Source organism: Adiantum capillus-veneris, chromosome 27, assembly GCF_014529385.1.
Source record: "Adiantum capillus-veneris isolate H3 chromosome 27, ASM1452938v2, whole genome shotgun sequence".
In the NCBI taxonomy this organism is placed as follows: Eukaryota; Viridiplantae; Streptophyta; class Polypodiopsida; order Polypodiales; family Pteridaceae; genus Adiantum; species Adiantum capillus-veneris.
The window spans coordinates 86304036-86326343 of record NC_140957.1 but is presented as its reverse complement, the minus strand read 5'-3'; the positions used below and the strand labels follow the sequence as shown (position 1 = coordinate 86326343).

General features: G+C 47.6%; 1 protein-coding gene across 1 annotated transcript in view; it reads left to right on the top strand.

The window, feature by feature from the left end:
- Nucleotides 1–22035, top strand: part of LOC147422323 (uncharacterized) — a 52956-nt gene extending 30921 nt beyond the window's left edge. The window contains exons 7-13 of the mRNA XM_086502475.1: nt 14995–15051; nt 15479–15607; nt 19163–19231; nt 19315–19362; nt 20467–20549; nt 20679–20789; nt 20878–22035. Of these exons, the coding sequence (XP_086358601.1) occupies nt 14995–15051; nt 15479–15607; nt 19163–19231; nt 19315–19362; nt 20467–20549; nt 20679–20789; nt 20878–21157 (777 nt within the window). The 3' untranslated portion in view covers nt 21158–22035. The remainder of the gene's footprint in view (nt 1–14994; nt 15052–15478; nt 15608–19162; nt 19232–19314; nt 19363–20466; nt 20550–20678; nt 20790–20877) is intronic.
- Nucleotides 22036–22308: the final 273 nt, after the last annotated feature.

The following is a 22308-nucleotide window of genomic DNA, read 5'->3' as shown; positions in this document are numbered from 1 at the left end:
AGAGAGTCGACACGGCTCAGTGTAGTTCCGTGCCCAAAGGTATTGGCCCCAAAGTCTGGCGCCCCTTTCGGTATTTATGTTTCATTAATCGTTGCAAAGTACAAATCCTGAGGGGCCTCTGCTCTCAAACTCTGTGTCCAGATGCCCTGCAGGGTGAGGCCCTTGGGTTCCTTACAAAGGGATGCCAAAAGTAGAGCCCCAAAAGCATTTAAACTCAAAAGCAATGAGTCCCAAAAGCAAATTGGCTTTAAAAACTGCCAAAAAACAGCCAGCACAAATGCGAAATTCCTTACAACCCTGCCACGTCAGCAATCAGCGTGAAACGGGAAAATCTGTACAATCTACCACGTCAGCCTGCCAGCGCGTTTTGCGGGATTTCGTACTGTTGCTACGTGGCTTGGTGTCCGTACAGGCTGCCACGTCATCAGTCTCTCGGCCACGTCATCAATTTGTGACATACCCTCCTCTTGAAAGAATTGTAATCGCCCTCGATTGAAAGCGCGAAGCAGAGGGTACCGGTAGGTGCGCCTCGCGATGTAGTGCAGGATTGGGGCAAGAAGCAGGAGGCACATTGCAACAGAGAAGAAGCGCTAGCAATCGAAAGCACAGAGAGAGAGAGAGAGAGAGAGAGAGAGAGAGAGAGAGAGAGAGAGAGAGAGAGAGAGAGAGTACGTTTTGAAGAAAACTCAATAATAAGTTTTTGGGCTTTCCCACTTTTATTATAAGTGACTTAAAAAAATGTGTTCAGATTCAATGTGAACCTGGACAAAGTATAAAAATGTACAATAAGAGGTCATTTAGGGTCTTTAACCCAACAACCTCCCACTTAAATGCATAAATGACGCCTTTAAGTTAACCAACTTCCACCAGCTGTATGCAATGCTCATGTTGAGCCTTGGCAAGACTCTTGGTGAGAACATCTGCAGGGTTATCCTGTGTATGGATCTTAGTCAAGGTGACTAGACCATCCTCCAATACCTGTCGTATGAAGTGGTACCGCACATCTATGTGTTTGGTATGCGCATGAAACATGGCATTTTTGGCTAAGTAGGCAGTACTTTGGCTATCACAACCCAACACGGGTGTACGAGTAGGTATGCCAAGTTCTTTTGCAAGTTTGCCCAACCAAATGGCTTCAGCCCCCCCACGTTAGCAGTCAGCGTGAAACGCGGAAATCGGTACAATCTGCCACGTCAGCATGCCAACGCGTTTTGTGAGATTTCGTATTGCTTGCACGTGGCGTGCTGTCCGTACAGGCTGCCGCATCATCAGTCTGCCCGCAGGTGGTGATGCCATGTCATCAATTTGTGACATTGTTGCGACATTTGTCATCATGATTCTCCCTTTTATACTTGAATGGATAGAGATCAACCATTTGTTGATTTAGAGAAAGACATTGCTTATCTTAAAGGCAAACATGTTGTTATTTTTTTTTCCAGAGAAAAAGATCCTTCTATTAGTTAATGAAAGTGCCCATAGGGTTACAACCACCTCTACCAGAGAGGGCAACAACAATCATAAGTGGAGACTCTCCCAATGAAAAAACTGTAGATGTACAATGAGGCTAAATCAAGAGATGGTAGGAGGGAAAAGCCACACAGGTGGACGGTAGTGCCATTTGAGCCTACCCTAGACCATGGTGAAGAAAGGCCCAGGGCGGTAGAGTCGAAGGAAAGCCTCCCTACGCTCCCGTATGCGGTCGGAGCTGCCCTGGAATCTCTCGAACTATCCCCTGAGAGTATGGATCAGCTCTAGCCAAAGATCTCGAACAGTCTCTGCTAGTGGTACATGGCGAGTCTCGAAGATGCGGAAGCAGCGGGTCCGCCAGCTGAACCAGAGTGTCAGGCCGCAGACGAGCTCCCAACACTCCTCTCTCTCACGGCACCACTCCTGTGGAGTAAGTTGTGTAGCAGGCTGGCGTGTAGGTCGACCCCCCTGGATCACTCTCATCTTGCTGGTGAAGGATAGCTCAAACTGTAATGCCGGGCCCGTGAGAGTGGACCAAGCAGCTGCCCCCCAAGTGTACTGTCGTGTTGTGGAAAAAGCTGGCATCAGCCAAAGGACACGAAGCCAAACCTGCTGTGCCATAGGACAGTCCCAACGACAATGACGTTGACTCTCCATAGGGTGGCCACAAGCCGCGCATGTTGCCAAGAGACCACTATGTACAAGCCAGCTTCCCATTGCTGAAGCTCTATGTGCAACCAGTCACTGGAACAAAGTGACTCGCCATGGCTGTCTGGTGTCCCACAACCTCGCCCAAAAAGCTGACAAGAACTCAGTTGTGAGACCCTCCTCCTGCCAATGAGGTTCTGCAGCAAGTATGTGACGTCCCAGTTGAACAGTGTTCTGGAAGAAAGGGATACTTGGATCATGGATGGTCGGCTGAGGCGAAAGGGTCCCGCCAAAACCACTCTCCAAGATCCCACTGCACTCGTGCCAGTGGACAACTCTCCCAAGCCCACAGCCTCCAATGGCCAATCTCAAGAGTTGCTGGGTCAAGATCTATGACAAGTCCACCCAAGGATGCCGACAACTCGGAACTGCGATGAGGACCTCTAGTCGCGTGAAGGCCCCCATCCATCTGGGCGCTACTAACTCGAGAGGTGTGAGCCAGTCAACTGGTACTGCTTGTGTGATGTCCTGACACATGCTCTGCATCCTTCTCATGCCTTTGTAGCTGGATGCTCTGAACCTCCTCTGACAAGCCTGAGAACTGTAGCCAATCACCTAAGGTGCGTGCTGGACCCTCTGCCATGGGACCCCAAGAAACATGAGGTCTACTACCAACCAAGTGGCTTCTCTGAGTGCTAACCATGGGGTTCCAAACAAGGGCTGTCGCAGACGCTCCTCCCTGCAAGTAGGCTGGTGCTGCTCTAGGCCTCTCCTCAACTGCTCCCAGGAGCGGAGCAGACTCACAGCATGTAAGGTGCAGTGGAAGTGAATGTTGATTTTGCTCAAGATGAGTGCTCCGAATTGTGCTCAAGGGTTCCTTTTTACTTACGGAAGGGAGAGCCTTCCGTTCCTTTAGTGAGAGAGAGCAATGATCACAAACAAAGTGAATGACATTGTGCATGAAGGTGCTGCGAGAGAGAGAGAGAGAGAGAGAGAGAGAGAAAGAAAGAAAGAAAGAAAGATTTTTAACGTCTATGTCAGGCCGAAATCGGCCTATGAGACAAATCAAATGTACATGGCGTGTATGTCATCCGTCTATCGGAAAGACAAATGAAACAAAACTGATACAAAACTGAACTGAATGTAGGTAATGGAGTATCTGAGGAGGGATGGGGTTCTATCTCTAGGGGTATATGCATGTCTATATGCTCAAGGTAGTACAATCATGAGAATGCATCAAGCTCTCTAGCTCCATCCTGTACAAATGGGGGGATGTAAGATGTGGTACATGGGCGGGGCTGGTGCCAAGGCTACCCGGATGAAAGCTGTCGGGTCGGCCCTCATCTGAGCTACTCGCTCCTCAGTGGCACGGCGCTCCCGGGCTCGGATCTCCTCGATCTGTCGGTGGTGGGAGCTCACGCCCCTGTAGCCTGACTCGTGGTCGTCGTCTAGCTCGGTTCACCTCCGCCTGTGGGAGTGTCACTCCTCTCTGAGTATCTGGTGAGGTAGGGGTGGCAATCCTCTGAAAGAAGTCTGTGAGCTGCGACTGTCTCCCCTCTGTCTGTGTAGCTGTGCGTGGCTGTAGTAGTGTGTCCCGATGGCTCTGTATCTCTAGTAAGAAACGTCCGAGCTGTCTCTGATCTCGAGAGTCCATGATCTCTCGGAGAGTGGGCTGTCCTCTGAATAAGGCCTCATATCTGCCTCTGATCTCAGTGTATGCTCTGCATCTACATACAAAGTGCTCCTCACTCTCCACCTCCTCTGTGCAGGCTCTGCAGACTCGCTCCTCCCTGGGAACACCAGTATGTCTCCCGATCTCAATCTCTAACCTGTGTGAAGCCACTCTCAGCTGACCAATCGCCACCCGTGAGCTATGTGGCATATATGTGTCCATATAGCGTGGTCTCTGTATGAACCCCCCAGACAATATGGTGAGAAACTGGTCTCTGTAATCTGACATCCTCGTCCCCAAGCCAGGTGACTCCCAGACTCTCCTAGTGTATAGCTGCCACAGATCCTGTCTCAATACCAAGTTTCTCTCACTGCGAGAGAGGTGAACAGATGGTGAGTGGGGGTCGTACTGGAATGGTGGTAGGCTCTCCATGTCAAGACCGTGTCCCTCAAACCATGCTCTGACCTGTGAGTACCAAGCTCTCGCATGCCCACTCTCTGATATCTGTATAGCTGCCTCAAATGCTCTACGGGTAAGTCTGTCAGGAGGTAGCTCTCTCATCCTCTGGATGAAGCAGACTGTCTGGAATAATGCCTCTACAACCATAGGTGGTGTGGCGAGCTCGGCTCTAATAATGTCATGTGGCACTGTCTTCTTGCTGCGGAGCAAGCGTGAGATCATACATACCTGTGGCCTCTCAAGCTGTGTCCACTGGTCATCCGTCAATCCTGGTGCCCATACTGCCGCCGAGTACATCAGGGCCGGGGTGACTAAGGTGTCAAAAAGCCAGCCCTTCGTGCGGGGCTCCTGAAAGTGTGCCTGGTGGCATCTCCGCTCTAGCATGGTCAGAGCTGCATATCCTCGGGTGAGCCTGTCAGCAGCAGCCTGCCTCATAGTGAAGGGTCCTGGTAGGCTGGTGAATGTGATGCCAAGATAGACATAGGAGGTGACTACATCAACCTGTCCTCCTGCTGCTGTGAAGGTGGCAGCGCTCCTCACTGCACTGGATGTGTGAAAGATCATGACCTTGGTTTTGCCAAGGTTCACAGTCAACCCCTGCGAGAGAGAGAGAGAGAGAGAGAGAGAGAGAGAGAGAGAGAGAGAGAGAGGGAGAAGAATACGACACCAGATGGTTCTCAAACCCTCCTCCAAGGGCCCCCTCTCTATGGCGAGAGAGGTCTATGCTATTGATTGCACAAATCTGGTACAATGGTCTAGATGCAATGGACTTGCCGACGATGTCGACAACAATGATGACGACGACGAGGATGGGCTGAAATCTGAAAACGCTAGGGCTGAAAAGCTGAAAATCTGCAAAACGCCGACTTTGTGCTGATCTCTGACACTGTGTCGGCAAAGACGGGGCGACGACGTGACGATGATGCGCTGAAAACACAAGATGCTGAAATCTGCGGACAGTGGGCTGAATCTGAAAACACTGGCTGATCTGATGGTACGGCGAGGATCTGCTGCGGGTAGGTGAGATCTGGGAGGCTATGGACTGGATTTGCGGTGTCGAAGTGCTGAAAACTGAAAACGCTGATGTGCTTGGGCTGATTTGGTAACTGCTGAAAATGCTAGGCTGAATCTGTAGCAGAAAAGGCTAGGTTGATTGTAGCCAAAAACGCTATCCGCTCTGCTGGTTGGAAACGCTAGGCCTCCTGCCAGTCTTGCTAGGAAGGTGCACTGCAAGTTGTTGGAACTTCTGCTGCCTCTTTTGCCAGAAAATGCTAGAGCTAGGTTTCTTATATGGTCACTTAGCAAAAATTTGCCCCACTCAGTTTCCCAACAAAGTCGCTTATTAAATAATAAGTGAAAAATGAATAATTGGGAAAAATGGGTTCTATGCATTGTAAAATGCTCATGATGGGTACTGAATGTCATGTTGCTGATCGTGCTGTGTGCAACCAGAGGATATGCAACTACTCTAAGTGCTTGGACATGCACGGCCTGCGCACAGGCTCACAAAGGTGCCATAACACTTCCTAAGCTGACTTAAATCCTAGACTTGAGATAGCTTGTCCACATGCACATAGGGTTAGATGTGCACGTGACATCCCCTCCTTTTCAAAGTGAGGTACCGGTACTGAGCTGCATGGGGTCGAGGGAGAGCGCCAACAACGCTTGGAATCTTGCGATTAACGCTTCGCCGGTCCACTCGGATACGTGGGTCGTGGGATACTTGAACTTCATGAAGGTCTGCAATGCTTGTTTATCTGGGCCGCGCCAAAAGCGACACAAAGTGATCTATGGCTGCTTCAATGCTCCAACTGGCTCTATGGACGTAGGTCCACCTTCATCAAGAATCTCCGAGGAGGAAAATTTCCGAAACCATGTCCAATATAAATCATAAGTATACCCATTCCATGTAGAGTAAATGGAAAAAGACCATGCTTCTTAAAGGACTGTGCATGCAATGCAGATGAACAAAGTGATGGAGTGCCAAACCGTTCATCAAACACGCAAAAAGTGAGATCGAATCTTGACCTTTCGACGTAAACCTATCAACTATGGCAAATCACAACGGAAATGCTGATGCTTGATGGACAATCTTGCTTGTGCTCTTTCTAAGACTGGGTCATGCCAAGGAAGAGACATGTAAAAGCGATTGACAAAAAGGTCAATTGGGAAACAATGTGAATTCCTTGAATGCAAACTTTTGTTCTTTTCGACAGTGATCCGCATACATCCGTGCTCATCGGTGAGTGAATCATGCCATCGTACAATACGGCATGCTTATGAAAAGGGAACACATAAAGACGGTGACGAAAATACAAGAAACCGTCACGAATGAAAAACTCGAACAATGCGTGCTGACTAATCATGCGAACACACAAAAATTTCTGAGTGGGTTCTTTGGATCTCGACTCGTGAGCCAAGATCGGTTCTTTGTGATTGATCGTATCTGCAAGGAGGTCAGCTTCACTAGAAAAATCATCATGCAAACCATCATCCTTGTGAACAATCACATCTTTATCATACAAAAAATGCATGTCGTGCTGCGGAAAAGGAATGACTGAGAGAGTCTCCTTTTCTTGTTCTTTTTCGTGTTCCATTTCATGTGTCTTTTCTTGTTCTTTGTCATGCAACAAATCATGCTTCTCTAGAATGAGACTACGTGTTTTATCCTCGTCCAAAACATGAGAGAGATTAGTGGTCACATTGAACAACCACAAGAGGTGCTCCTTCAACTGCGAGACCGAGAGTGTTTTCTTTTCAACAAACTTGTGGATTATGACCTTCAAACCTTTTAATGCCAAAAATCAAATCGTATCCTGAGAGAAAGGAAATCACAAACTTTCGACGAAAACGGACATTTTGAATAGACGTGGTCACACTAGGACATTCATGCGTAAATGAAGAGTGCATGCCAGGAGCAAAACCAGAGGTCGTAATGGGATCAATGGGTCGAGCTTCTAGACGTGTGCTCTTCACGAGAGAGTCGCTAATCACATCATGCATACTGCTAGAATCAAAGAAGACTACAATGCGTTGACCATTCATATAACCATAACAATGCATGAGAGATGCATTGGCATGATCATGAGAAACTTGGGACACATTAGTGTGCTCTTTGATTGCATTAATAGAAGATGTAAATTTTGTGGGTTCTTTAGGTTCGTTCTTAGGACAATCTCGTCTTATGTGACCCTTAGTGTGACATTGATAACATCTACCTTTCTTAGAATAAATGACTTGGTCTTCTGATGTTATGTATCCTCCTACAATTCCTTGTGCAGCTTTTTCATCTGGGGTGAGCTTAGGTTTAGTAGATGTGTTAGCTTTACCCTTAGATTCATTTTGAGAGTTCTTCTGACGTTATGTATCCTCCTATAATTCCTTGTGCAGCTTTTTCATCTGGGTGAGCTTAGGTTTAGCAGATGTGTTAGCTTTACCCTTGAATTCATTTTGAGAGTTCTTTTCCAAAGGACTAGAGGAAGAGTGGCTAGAAGAGTTATCATTCTGACCATTCTTACTGTTTTGTGGGTTCTGAGGAGTTTGAGAGGTACTGTGAGAAGACTTGTTCTCCTTAGGCTTTCTTTTGTTGTGCTTCATCTCCTGTGCGAGAGCAATTGCTACTACCTTGTTGAGATCTATGGGATCGAGGACTTCGACATTGAACTTGATATACTCGTCCAAACCGAAAATAAAAGCCTCTTTACGCTTCGCATCCGATTTGCGTAATTGGGTGCCAAGTTGCAAAACACGGTTAGAAAAATACATGACTGGGGTACCATTTTGCTTGATATTGCGCCAATCTTCCTCTAATCGTGCTAGGTACTGAGGTGGTAAGAACCGTGCCTTGAGCTTGTCTTGGAAGTCGGCCCAATTGAAAGAAAGAGGCACTCCTTCTTCCGCTTTCTCTAGGTGCGCGACCAACCGTGCCTCTTGCCACGCTTGATACCAATTAATGGCATCACCGGCAAGATACATGGTTGCCGTAAAACCTTTGCTATTCCCTGTCTTCTTAGTTGTCGCAAAGTAAGCATTAAATTGATACAACCAAACATTAGCATCCATCTTACCGTCATACTTACTGAATGTCAACTTCTTAGTGACGGGGTTGTTGAAATCTCCTTCTCGACTTGTGCTATCTAATGATTCGTTCGCGTCCTTGAGTGGCTCAGACTTCGAGGTGAGTACCTGTAGGACCAACTCTTGCATGCGTTGCTCTCTGCACCTCACGTTCTAATTCCAAGGCCGCTCCTCTTTCTTCTAAGGCTACCCTTCTTTCTTCGGCCGCCAAGCGCTCTTGCTCACGCTCATGCTCACGCTCCAAGGCTGCCTTTCTTTCTTCGCGGTCGCGATCCAAGGCGGTGCGTTGCGCCTCTTGTTGTAGCATCATGTCCATCATTGAGTTGACCAAAGCCTCTATAGGATTTGGTACAACCCGTGGCGTAGATGGGGAAGGGGGAGGGTCGGAAAATCCTCCTGGTGGGGAAAATTCTTCACCACCACCTCCATACTCATCACCTTCATGCAAAGTATTCATTCTGCTTCGGGTGATGAGCATACACTGAGATCTTGGGTACTTAAGTTTGCAAGGAACTTGGGTTCTTGAGTTCTTGAGGTTCTTGAGTTCTTTAGCTTGCAATTTGTGTTAGAGAAGGCTTTTCTCTCACCCAAGCTTGACTCTTCCTTGGCTCTTCCTTGCGGGCGCACCCTTTGGCGGCCTTGCGCTCACACCAAAGTTGCTATTTCCCAACCTCACATCGATTGGTCGGCCACTAAGTGCACGGTCTGCTCTCAATGAGTGAAAAGAGGAACCAGGGGATGTTGGACAAGCCCTTCTTTCTTGGGTTACCTTTCACTTTTCAGAAACACGATTAGGAATCGACACGCCCATGTGGACTTGGGTTACGTGTGACCGCAACAAACAAAAAAAATCTTGTGGTTCTTTCCTTGAGTGATACAGAACATTGCCAAAGCTCTGATACCAATGTAAGGTGCAACGGAAGTGAATGTTTACTTTGCTCAAGATGAGTGCTCTGAACTGTGCTGAAGGGTTTCTTTTTACTTACGGAAGGGAGAGCCTTCCGTTTCTTTAGTGAGAGAGTGCAATGATCTCTAACAAAGTGAATGACATTGTGAATGAAGGTGTTGAGATTGAGAGAGAGAGAAGAATACTACACCAAATGGTTCTCAAACCCTCCTCCAAGGGCCCCCCTCTCTTTGGCGAGAGAGGTCTATGCTATTGATTGCACAAATTTGGTACAATGGTCTAGATGCATGGACTTGCCGACGATGTCGGCGACAATGATGACAACGACGAGGACGGGCTGAAATCTGAAAACGCTAGGGCTGAAAAGCTGAAAACCTGCAAAACGCCGACTTTCAACTGATCTCTGACACTGTGTCAACGAAGACGGCTATGGCGACGATGCGACGACGATGTGCTGAAAACACAGATGCTGAAATCTGCGGACAGTGGGCTGCATCTGAAAACGCTGGCTGATCTGACAGTACGGCGAGGATCTGCTGCGGGTAGGTGAGGTCTGTGAGGCTAGGGACTGGATCTTCGGTGTCTAAGTGCTGAAAACTGAAAGCGCTGATGTGCTTGGGCTGACCTGGTCACTACTGAAAACGCTAGGCTGATCTGTAGCCAAAAACGCTATCCGCTCTGCTGGCTGGAAACGACGCTAGGCCTCCTGCCGGTCTTGCTGAGAAGGTGCACTGCAAGTTGTTGGAACTTCTGCTGCCTCTTCTGCTAGAAAGTGCTAGCGCTAGGTTTCTTATATAGTCACTTAGCAAATTTGCCTCACTCAGTTTCCCAACAAAGTCACTTATTAAATAATAAGTGCAAAATGTGTAATTGGGGAAAATGGGTTCTATGCACTGTAAAGAATGTCATGCTGATGATCATGCTGCTTGCAACTAGAGGATATGCAACTACTCTAAGTGCCTGGACATGCACGGCCTGCGCACAGGCTCACAAAGGTGCCATAACACTTCCTAAGCTGACTTGAACCCTAGACTTGAGATAGCTTGTCCACATGCACATAAGGTGACGCTTTGACTGAGGCTTTGCTGCTGACAGCAGGTCACGGTAAAAGTCAGTAGCAACTACTCGCATGTCCTCTGACTCTAAAGCAACTAACCTGTCAGGCCTCCTCAACTGGCTGACCCTGTCATGCGTATGTCGGGGTCCCACTGTCTCAAAGAAAGCCCCTGTCACTCTGTCACCCACTTGGGTCCACTGAGATACCTGTCGATGGAAAGCAAACTCATGGCGCCTCTCCTCTGTGATGGCGAGCTCTTGGCGAGCCTGCTGCAACTGCTCCTCCAACCAAGGACTTTTTGGATGCTGCTCTTGCATCCTCTGCAAGGAAGCAACGCCCCGTCAGATACGCTGCTCCTCCTCTCTCACTGTAGCTAGGCGGGCCATGGACTCTTGAAGAAATAGCCGACTAAGCTGAGCAAGTTCAGAGGCCACTCTGTGAGCAAGAGAGTCCTGCATGTCTAAGCCCGCTGTCCAAAGAGCTCACTCGCTCTTTGAGCGCAGAGTCCAGCAAAACCCTCTTAGGGATACGTAGCATCGTGCTCCCCCTCCTCTGTCTATCTGTCACTGTGAGGATCACTTGTGCATGGTTCGAAAAAGAAGCCCCAGCCAGAATGTGAACTGTCCCACCCAAGTCATAGAAGTGGTCACTAGTGTAGAAGCGATCTATCTGAGATAGATTCACTCCTCCCACTTTGCAATCCGAACGAGAGAAGGCTAGGTTGTCTAGGGGCCTTACAAAGCTAGAATGCTACCACACATCTGAAACCCGGAGAGTCATACAGAACCTCTCCCAAGCTGCCAACTCAACTCAATGCACAATATTATGGCTACCTCCAATCCTGTCAGAGGAGTCCTCCAACATGTTAAAGTCACTCCCAATGCACCATTGCTCTGCCTGTAGCAGAGACACTACAACATGAGACCAAAACTCTGCATGTGCACTCGCCACATTGGGTGCATAGATGTTCAAGAAGCCCATGAGGCAACCCTGAACCTACATAGTAATCCAGTGAGCCCTGCTTGGCACAATAATCCCTATCTTACCACATTGTCTAATGCGGCTCTCACAAAGATGATGCTAGTGTAGCATAAGAATGTCATCTAACCACCCACAAGTCATCTTTGAAGCTCCTAACGCAGCCGACTCCTCTGACGCTGAAACTGGGGCCCTCCTAATCCCTGCACATTCCATGAGATAATCCTCATGGAGTCAGTGAGAGAAAAGAGATGCTGCCACAACAGCCAAACTTGCCATCTTTGAGGCCGGTTTGGATGGGGAGTAATCCGCATCCGAACGACCTCTAGACAAGCGCGAAAGGAGTGATTGTCTCGCCCAGGCCCAAACCGAGCGTGCAACCCAAAGGGCTACATCCTCTGTCCAAGAATCCTCATGTACAAATACATAACAAGGAGGGCTCTGAGTGCCTGCAAACAAATGCACCACAATGTGCCTGCAACCCCTTGCATCCAGAGGCGTCACGCTGAATTGGCAAGTGGCCAAAGTGTTTGCACCAGATCTGTCACCCCTAAGTCCCCTGTGTTGTGGGAGAACTCAGTAGCCTGAATCTGGAGCCAGTCAAGGACTGTGTGCTGTGTCCACTCTGTGGGATCCCTACGGCACAACGGAAAGGAGAAACCCATCGTTGTGTCCAAAGCCTCAATGCCTCTAGTTGCAAGAAAGAGGACGTGGACTCGAAAGCAAGCCTCCTCCAGGTAAGGAGAAGAGTCACCCAGGAACCGTGTGAAGCTGTAGTCGATTAAGTTCTAGTGTCTGCGAATATCAAAGCTAGTCAAACCTCTAGGGACTGCTGCAAAAGGAGAAGTCTGCACTACCAAGAGATCCCCTTGCGGTAAACGCGTGTCCAATCCCTGCGTGTGAGGAGGAGGGGTACGGGAGATGAGACTGTCAGCCACACCGGGGAGAGAGGAGGGACGAGAAGCGGCGGTGGAGGTGGGGGAGGGGGAGAAGTCGGGGGAGGCAGAGCGGCAGCGTTTGAGGGAGGAGGTGGTGGAGGTTGAGGAACTGAAGTGGATGGGGCCTCCTCGGGTGGGTCCTGCTAAAGGGGGTCAAAACGGTTCCTAGTCGGAACCTAGTGCTGGTGAGCTGCAGAAGGTAGGCCATCAAGGGGAGCAGTTGGGCGAGCCCACCCCTGTCGGCGGCAGCCATGCACCTGCTGCCAACCGGCAGCTGTCTGATTGTTGGTCTCAGTCGAGGTACCAGCCTGTGCTTCCTGTGTATCTGGTTGTTGGGCATGCTCAGCCTTGGGGGGCTGCGCATGCGCTGTGGGTCGAGGTCTCCTGCGAGGACAGGCCTTTGCCAAATGGCCCAACTATCTGCAAATGGAACACTGATTTGGGAGGCCCGAATACTCCACGCTCTAACGGAAGCAACCTCCACTCACCCGAGGTAGTGGGATGACCTTCAGGAGAGTGTGGGTGTCCCAAACTAGAACACGTACTATGGGGATGCCGGCCACCTTGGCAGCTACAGAGGCTGCCGTGCTAGGTGTCTCGAGGATAGTCCCAATCACTGAGGCTATCCTGGAAAGGAGTGGGAGGTACTCCCTCCGCAGGCCGGGGAAGCAGACTGAGATGGGCAGGTTTGCCTCCTCGACAAGAACATCGGTAGATGGGTCGAAACCATGGCGCCATTGTCGGAAGTGTGCTCGAACTGCTCGGATGGCCAAGGGGCTCATTGCAATGACCTTGGACGCCATCTTGGGAGTCTCTATCACAAGGCGGGCACCACGTGGCAATAGAAAAGAACAGACTAAACAGACTTTTAGCACTTAAATAACAACTGAGCTGAAAGAGAGAGACGACACGCGACACAGTGGCAGAATTCCACCCCAGAGAGACTTGGCCCCACCCCTTGGCGCCCCTTTCGGTATTTCTTTATATTGCATCAACAAAGTATAAGCCGGTACTCCAGACTTTGCACCTTCTCCAGGAAGCATGCTAGAGTATGAGCCCTAACCTCTTATTTAAAGGCCCTTGGCCTGAAAAGCAGTTATAGTGAAACGCCTTCAAACTCAAAAGCATCTGGTCCAAAAGCAAAGCCAAAAAGCTGCCAACGTAAATCACGGAAATCCGTACAGTTGCCACGTCATTAGCCAGCGCAAAACTCGGAAATCCATACAGCTTGCCACGTCATCATGTTAGCGCAATTTTTTCGAAAAACTATCATTCATCAGTTTGCGGGTCCTGCTTTATTTTAATCTTTATGTCACTTGGGGCCCCATCGGACGGGGTCCCCATAAGCTGGTAGGACTTCTTCTTCTGTTACTTATTCTTCTTAGGGTTTAGGCCCCTCGGCCAGCATTTGCAAGTTGGCTCCATTCTTTAGGGCTTTGACATGTCAGCAGTTTGTTAGTCTCAAACTCTATCTGGTAGTAGCCATGTCCGAGAAGCTGAACATCGAGGATCTTGCCCACCTCTGTGAGAAGGCGGGCCTGAAGGAGATCGTGCACCTCTCCTCTGCTGGGTCTGGTGCCAAGAATCTTGCAGATAACAGAGGTGGCTTGAAGGCGCGCCACCTATGCCTCTAAGCTCGCTTGCTCTGTTGGCGAAAGAGCAAGTCGGATGGTGGGTTCTGCGGGTTCGGGCGAGGGGGCTGCAGTGGAGTCCCTTTGTGGCGGATCCTCCATCTGTGTCTGCGCTGCGGAGGCGAGCAAAGGGGAGTCGAGGGCATCGATGCGAACGAAGCGAGTCGGCGTCTCCGTGAACCAATACCAAAAGAAAACCCGAGGTGGGGGTGGGAGGAATGTGGGCAGGCTGCGGGCAGCGCGAAGAAGGGGGGATGAGGGGCAGGCGAGCAGCACAGGGCAGCGCACGATGGGCGGGCAGCTCAGGGCAACACCAGGAGGGGGGGCAGGGGTGAGGCGTGGCTGGTAGGGCAGGGCAGTGCGAAGGGGAGCTGGGAGTGAATAGAGCTATGGCGAGCAGGGCGTGAGCAGCAGCAGCGAGCTACACCTCTCTAATCTACAAATTTTAACTCGTAAAGGCGATGTTATTGTCTTCGGAGATATCACAAAAAGTTTGGAACATGATACACAACAAATTGATATGCCATACATTTCAAGGGAGTTAGAGCAAGTTCACTTGTATTATCGTACTTCAATGGATGAAAAAGAGCCGGATCACTATGGAAAGCTACTTCTACACATGTGCAATAGTACGGGTATGCTCATTGCCAATGGTATATCTTTATGGAGTGGAACCCATGGATTTACATGTAGAAAACACAATGGGGATAGTGTGATTGACTATTTGCTACTCTCTGAAGCCCTCATATATCGCATAAAGAGTTTTCTCTTTGCCACCCAATGGACGTCGGAATCAGACCATCCGACCTTATGTGTTGACCTTACATGTAGAGAAAGAACTAAGCATGAAAAATATACACCCGCCCTCCCCCCCTCCACAAAACACACACACACACACACACGCGCGCGCGCACGCTCATACCTCTCCTTTTGCCCCACCTCTTGTCGTTTGACTTGACTCTATAAGTTAGATTATGTCTTAAGAAGAATTCATGGATGGCAAGATATAACCTTCTTTGCTATTTTGTTAAGTATTGATGAAAAGTACCAGGAAACTTTTTTTACTTGTCAGTTTGCTAAAAGTGTTTTAGAATTGTTGGGAAACTCTTAGTGTTCTTTTCGTGACGCACACTTGCATCTTATAAAAATGCATGTTTCAGGAGTCCAATTTCAATGCAAAACGCACAGAGTTGATGACCCTTCTTAACCAGCTACAGGTAGTACTCAGGTGTTCGAATATTGTTGATCGTCATATCCTAAAATTGATTAACTTATAATAAAGCAAAAAAGTATCGATCTTGGCATCCTGCTTTGAAGGGCAAAAGACCTTTCTTAGAGCAGGTACAAACAGAGGCCTACACATTCATTTTCATTCGTGCATGCAAGCACAATTGTGACACGCATTTTGTTAAAACAAAAGACCATTGTTATATAATTAATAGAGTTGATGCATGCAATGAATGAGGATTCATGACGTAGACATCCATGAAGAAAAATGTGTAATAAAATAAAATAAACTACAACTTGACATTATCAAGCAAAGGAATACATCTCATTCCAAGGATTTAAATTTCTTCAGGAATCTTTGTTAAGGGTAGTTCAAGCGTTCATGGGGCCCATGAAGTTTTTCGTGTGTTTACTTAGGTTGAGAACAGAGAAAATGAATTGTCATTACGTGGAAAGAAAGAGCAAAGTGCTGATGAAGTAAGGAATTTGCTTGATGAATATAATCAAGATCTCCAGATGCGAAAGGAGGATTTACAGAAATTGCGTGTGAGTGCAACCTTTTTGTAAGTTTGAAATTTCAGCAGAGAGTACTCTTAAGAGCAGTTACAAGTCCTAAAAGGAATAAATAGATAGAGGTAACATAGCATGAAGAAAGACTTGGCCTTTTAGGAAAACGGAAAACAAATTATGCTTCAATGATCACAACACACTTGTCTTTTCTCTTTTTTACACATCCACCACACTACCTACTATTGCACTATCTCCATCTCCTACTTCTCCTTGATCATCACAGAGCAGGAACCATTACCAGAGGCTTATGGATAATGATCAGCTTGCTATTATCAAGTGCGCTACTGATGAGCTAGGTATTATTCTGCGGATGAATACAGTCACCTACAAAGCGATGGAGTAAGCAGTATTTGCGTGTAGCCCACCAGGCCATCTTAGAGAGGGAGACACTATTTATGATCTCCAACACGCCATTCTTGTACAGAATCGGAGATGGAGGACTTGCACTCACAATCAAATGCTGTTCAGGATTGGAAGTTTTCTTTTTGCTTATGGGAGGCAGTCCTCTCGACCTGTGTTCTATGGCCCACCTACACTGGTGCACATTCAGGCCGATGCTTCTTATTGTGGAGCTTAGACAGTGCATATTCACACTGCTGTATACTATGGCTATGGTGGTGTTCCGTCGGGAGTTTGATCTGCATTCTCCATCGAGTTTGCCTGTCCCACACCCTAAAGTGCTAGCTGGTGCAATATATACCCACCATTTTGTTTGCTTAGGATGGACTTGGTACTTGCGAGGTGTGCTCAGCAGTACCCTGCAGGCTCGTCTCTCCTCTGTACATATCAATATCTAGCATTTTTTTCACCATTCCTTGATGCTTGAATGGGCAGCACTTCTCAGCTGCTACTTTCATTTCAGTTACCTTTCAGTGGTTTGCCGCTCGACGTAGCAGTATTATCAAAGCTGGCATATGGCTGATTCACTGGGATGATGAGTTGACTTGTGGTAGTCCCAAGATAAAAGATTTTGCCACACCACAATTTAATTGGAAGACTGGTAATCTTTGCATTAACAACCTCTTTGTACATAGATGATATTTAGGCTACAATGCTATCAATGGGACATGTAACCGGCAAGCCACTCGCAAGGCGTAAAATCACTGCAATAATCACCGAACTGAGCCAAAACAACAAATACTTGAATTTGAAAGAGAGAACACTCCATAATATACGAGGGACACGGACTGGCGGAGTTTCACTTCTAGAAGCATTGGCCCCAAAGTGTGGTGCCCCTTTCGATACTTCTCTCTATATCAAATAATCCACAAAGGACACTTGCCGGGGAGTCACTTTGTAGATGTGCAACCATGACCGTATGGCCTACATGTTCCAGCGCGAAATCTGGCGCCTTGTCTCTCGTTCTCTACTCACTCGCCCCTAGTCCCTCCCCCTCGCCCCTACCCTCTCCCTCACACTCACTCCCTAGTCCCTCCCCCTCGCCCCCCTACCCACCCTCGCCCCTACCCTCGCCCTCACACTCACTCGCCCCTAGTCCCTTCCCCTCGCCCCCCCTCACTAGCCCTCGTCCCCCTACCCACCTATGGGGAGTAATGCCATTTTTCATCAACTTTATGAGATGCTTCGTTGCAGCTTTGCCAGCTACAACTTGTTTATCAATACCCTCAAGGTTCGTCTGAGCTTCTTGAAAACTATATAAAGAAACTTTGAAATCTCTGAACCTGTGCAAGAACGCTAACCCTCCAAACCCTTCAAATTGTGGCCTCGGAAGATCAATTAGACCATCAAGTTCCTGAAGCCTATTGGAGCTCATCATTGTACAGATGTAGTACCCACAGTTTTATAGCATTCCTCTCACCAAGATGGTGAGCGGTCTTGTGGCGGGCAACCTGTAGCAGGCTACAGTGTCACTTTCACAGGACACACAGTTAGTACAGTTGGTTTGGTCTGGTTCACACTGGACGGACTCTTTGGGCTGTGTAGTGACACGTGGCAGGGATATGGACGGTGGTCTAGTGGACCTCGTGGTCTGGTTTGGTCTGGTTCACACTGGACGGATTCTTTGGGCTGTGCAGTGACACGTGGTAGGGATATGGACGGTGGTCTAGTGGACCTCGTGGCTAGGTCACCACCACCACCCAGTTTGGAGATAGACTTAGATGGCTGACATCTATGAGCCGTTGGTGGCTCTCATGGTGGGACATATGGTTAGTAGCGGTTGGGTCATCATTATCATCTTCTTAATATATGGTCTAGCGTCGTCGTCTAGGGTAGCGAGTCTATACACACAGCACGTCTACACCATCCCTGCACATTTAAGCCTTGACACCCCCATTGTACCCGTGAGTTCTGGGTTGGAGCTGAGTGTGCTGCCACGCCAGAATTTGTATCGGTTCCTTTGAGATAGTCGAGTCCATATGTTCTGGTCTGCTGTTGTGTCTTAGTGTTGATTTGCTGTTATCTATTGTTTCTTGTGTTTTCATTCTGTTTTGAGTGAGATGTCACGCAGATTGCACTGAGGAGCACCCACTGTAGAGAGCACGACACACTATCCGCGCTAGAAGATGCACATAAATAACGACTTTGTTAGAATCGTCCACACATAATGTTGATACAAAGTATGCGTGGACGAGCAAAGCTAGAGAGAGATAGGGGAATCTTCTCACATACCACATAATTTCCTTTTTTTTCCAAAATGGACAACACGTACTTGTATTTTGATACAATTAAATTAGGTGTGAACGACACTTCTTGCACATTGCACCAAGAGGCACCCAACGAACACACTTTTCCTTCCTCACCAGCAAACGCTTCACATTGGTGTGATTTGGAAAGAAGCCTTAATGGCTTTCAAAGTACGACAAGGAGCATTGACATGTACCAAAATATTCTCGAAAAGCACCTTGCTAAATAGAGCTTCACATGAATGTAATTTTCATTATATTTGAGAGTTGCCACATGGCTCGCTGAATGATAAATCTGCATGAAAATCCATTCCCCCCCCCCCCCCCCGCCCCTTCCCCCTCTCCTTTTTCACACACGCACACCATTACCCCACGACGAAGGGTCAACCCCCTCTGCACCTCCTCCCAAGAAGGTTGGTATTAAGGGGAGAACACGGTCACTTTTGAAGGCCATGTAGTGATTGAGCTCCAACTCCATTATGCCAATAGCAAGGTTGGTTGTATACCAACCTTTTCCATATTCATCTCTAGCCATCTAGCAATCGTGCTTCTCATAAATGCCCTCACATCATTTTCTGCAACGGAGACTTGGGGGGCTAACAACAGAGCTAGCTGGTACCTGCATAATTATTGCAGGGTGAAGCATCATTATCCAACAGAGACTTGGTTCCCAATTTTTGGTGAGATGAGAAATAGTTGAGTATCTGTAACCTTCTGACTCTCATCTCACATTCCTATGCTGTCCTGCTGATGCTTGTATACTCTCGCAAATTTTGGAGTTAAGCACATCTTGCAAATTTATTGAAATCTGCTGTTTTCATTTTAAGCTGGCACGAGCATGCGATATGTAAGGTCTTTTTTTTTGGGTCCTTTTTACATCATGCAGGAAGACCATGAAAGTATTCGCTCCAAGCTAGATGTCTATCAAATCTATTTCAGGAACAAAGAACTCGAGGTGAGCCTTTCTTTGCTGGAAGGAGGATGCATTTTTTTGGCATATACTTTTGGCAATGCTTATATTTTTGAAACATTGTTCAGGAGGCAAGGAAGCAGGAACAGGAGAGATTGAAAAATGAAGCAATTCTGGTATGAATAGCGAGCAGCATAATTTTCTTCATGTATTTCCTTTCATGTACAAGACTAAGTGTTTCCCTATGCTCTTACAACATGCATTGACAGCATGAGAGCTCAAGGTGTTTAGGGTGATTGTTCTGGTGAGGATAGGACACCACTCAGTAGCATATTTCCTTTTTGAGAGGTTTATGCCTGGAATCTTGTGATTGGAGTTTTGACCAGGCTACCCTTGTTCACATTCTACTTGCATTTCTTGGATGTATATTGCCCCCATACTAGGCACAAGGACAAGTAAAACATGGTAAGCTGACACCTGTATGTTACAACCAGGGATAGCAGAATGTTATTAATGAATAATAAGATGGCAGATAATCCTCTATGCTATGTCGATGCCTGCAAGGGTAGCATGTATAAGTTGATGACCTTGGTTACTATGAAATGCCTCCTGCATGGTCAGCCTATATGCTTCACAAGATGCGAGTAGATTATTTCCTCAGTCTAAATATCCAATGTTGTCTGACACCTCACTGTAGCAAGGTCTATGTCATCAAGCTTTTGAATTTGAATCTGCGTCTATGCTCATAGGTCAGCCAAAAGTAATTACAAAACATGCCCTTGCAGTTACCAGCTTCCAACCTAAGTCTATGCTCAGAGAGCCCCATCTTCAAAAAGTAACGTGAATGGCATACTGAGTGTCTATTTTCTTGATTCCCTTTTAACACTGGCAGCCATTTTAGAATAACGAGCAGTGACTTTCTGAATATGTTCTGTTTGGTCACCAGGTGCACAATAAGCACTTGTAAATTCTTGCATGACCATACTTATCAGCTTGCTCGAATGTAACTAGATGTATTTCAGTGCTTCTTGCTAGGTTTTCAAGCCCGTGGGAACACTGCTTATAGCATGCAGTGCAGGTTCAGTTGAAGTTTGAGTTTGCATGGCAAGCATTGCTTTATATGTAAGGTTATTTTTACACAATTATTAAGAATAGCGTGTTGTTTTTGTTCTCCTGCTGTGTCGAGTCTCTCTCTCGCTCTCGTTCTGGTGCATCTGCACCACGCCATGGTAGTTCCACAGTACCACCCCCCATAGCTACAACCTATCATCTGGTATCAGAGCCAGGTGCTCTCTCGAGGCGCGGGCATAGCTTGGCCAGCGGTGTCAAGCCACACGGTGGCACTGCAGGCGGCAGTTCCCAGGTTGGTTGGCGAACCCGCTCAGAGCCTTCACAAGGCGGCAAAGCTCCAGGAGGTTGGGCAGTTTGTTGAAGGTGGTGTTGGAGGTGCAATCATCACATAGGTGCTCTAAAACACCATCCGCGACTGCAGCAAACCTGGTAGAGCTTCAAGGCGGATCAGAGCCAGGTGCTCTCTCGAGGCGGGCATCGCTTGGCCAGCGGTGTTAAGCCACACGGTGGCACTGCAGGCGGCAGTTCCCAGGTTGGTTGGCAAACCTGCTCAGAGCCTTCACAAGGCGGCAAAGCTCCAGGAGGTTGGGCAGTTTGTTGAAGGTGCAATCATCACATAGGTGCTCTAAAACACCATCCGCGACTGCAGCAAACCTGGTAGAGCTTCAAGGCGTTGGTGCTTGCACCAGCTCTTTTGTCGGACAGTCGGCTTTTAGAGCAACGCCAGCGTGTATTCAGCAGCATGGCGCCCTATATTGGCTCTTCCTCTTCGTCATCACCTTCCTTTGCATGGGAGATTTGTGGTGGCCGAGCTTGATGCTCCATCAAGATGGCCATGGTATTGGTGTGCACACGCAACATAATGGCAGCCCTCTACGTTTTGCGGTTGCTGAGACCTAGCTATTTCTTCTTGGCGTCCTCTAGCTCAACCCTTACTCTCTTCCAAAGTGCCTTTCATACACTGTTCTTAGGAAAATACACACAATCACAAATTCAACATATACGAGAAGCTTTGGACATCTGGAAGAAGGCAAAGCCTATTGATTTGGTGAAAAGGATCCAACAAATACAAGGGAGTTACCAGCAGGTCTATTGGGTAATGAGCAGATGGAGGAGCTTAGAGCCGATGTGATCACTGAACTTGTCAAAAGGTTGGAGGATCTTAGGACATCTGGGAATGAGTCCCGACAACAGCAGAAAGACATGTATGCCAAATCCGTCCGTTTACTGATTGGGATACATCTAGCAACGAGGCAAAGTGATGCAGAACATGAAGATCTATCCCGAACACTCGGTACATGCATAGTACCCAAACTATTTTTATATGTTCAGTGTCATAGATTTTTTATGTCTTTGTCTAGACAATCATATACTTTCTATCAAAGCCTCTTTTTACATTATGTGTTGTCAGTTATTGTCATGCTTGTCAGTTGTCATCATGTCAAAATTGTACGGGCTCTAGACACTGCCACACATGAGTGGTAAGACCTCCCAAATTATCAGTTTTTTGTTCTCAGTCCATTTTTGTCCCGCTTCTCGTGAGGTTATTGGGTACACTTGAAACCCAAGGTTTGGCAGTGAACCAAAAACTCCATCTATTGGTAGCTAATTTTTTGACCTACACCCTATCTGTTCAAGGGGGGGTTCTACTATCATAGCACCAGGTTATGGATACACCAGAAATCCTTGGTTGTGAGAGAACTAAAACTCACGGTTGACGAGTACACCAAAAACTCGAGGTATCATGAGTTGTCTGTCTAGTTTGGGCTTGAGGGGGGGATTGTTAGGTTTTCCAGCCCGTGGGAACACTGCTCATAGCATGCAGTGCAGGTTCAGTTGGAGTTTGAGTTTGCATGGCAAGCATTGCTTTATATGTAAAAATAAATTATTAAGAATAGCGTGTTGTTTTTGTTCTCCTGCTGTGTCGAGTCTCTCTCTTGCTCTTGTTCTACTGCACCTGCACCACGCCATGGTAGTTCCACGGTAGCTACAACCTATCATCTTTCTAATTTTATGTCCTGAGTTAAAAATAATTTAAAAATAACAAGCTT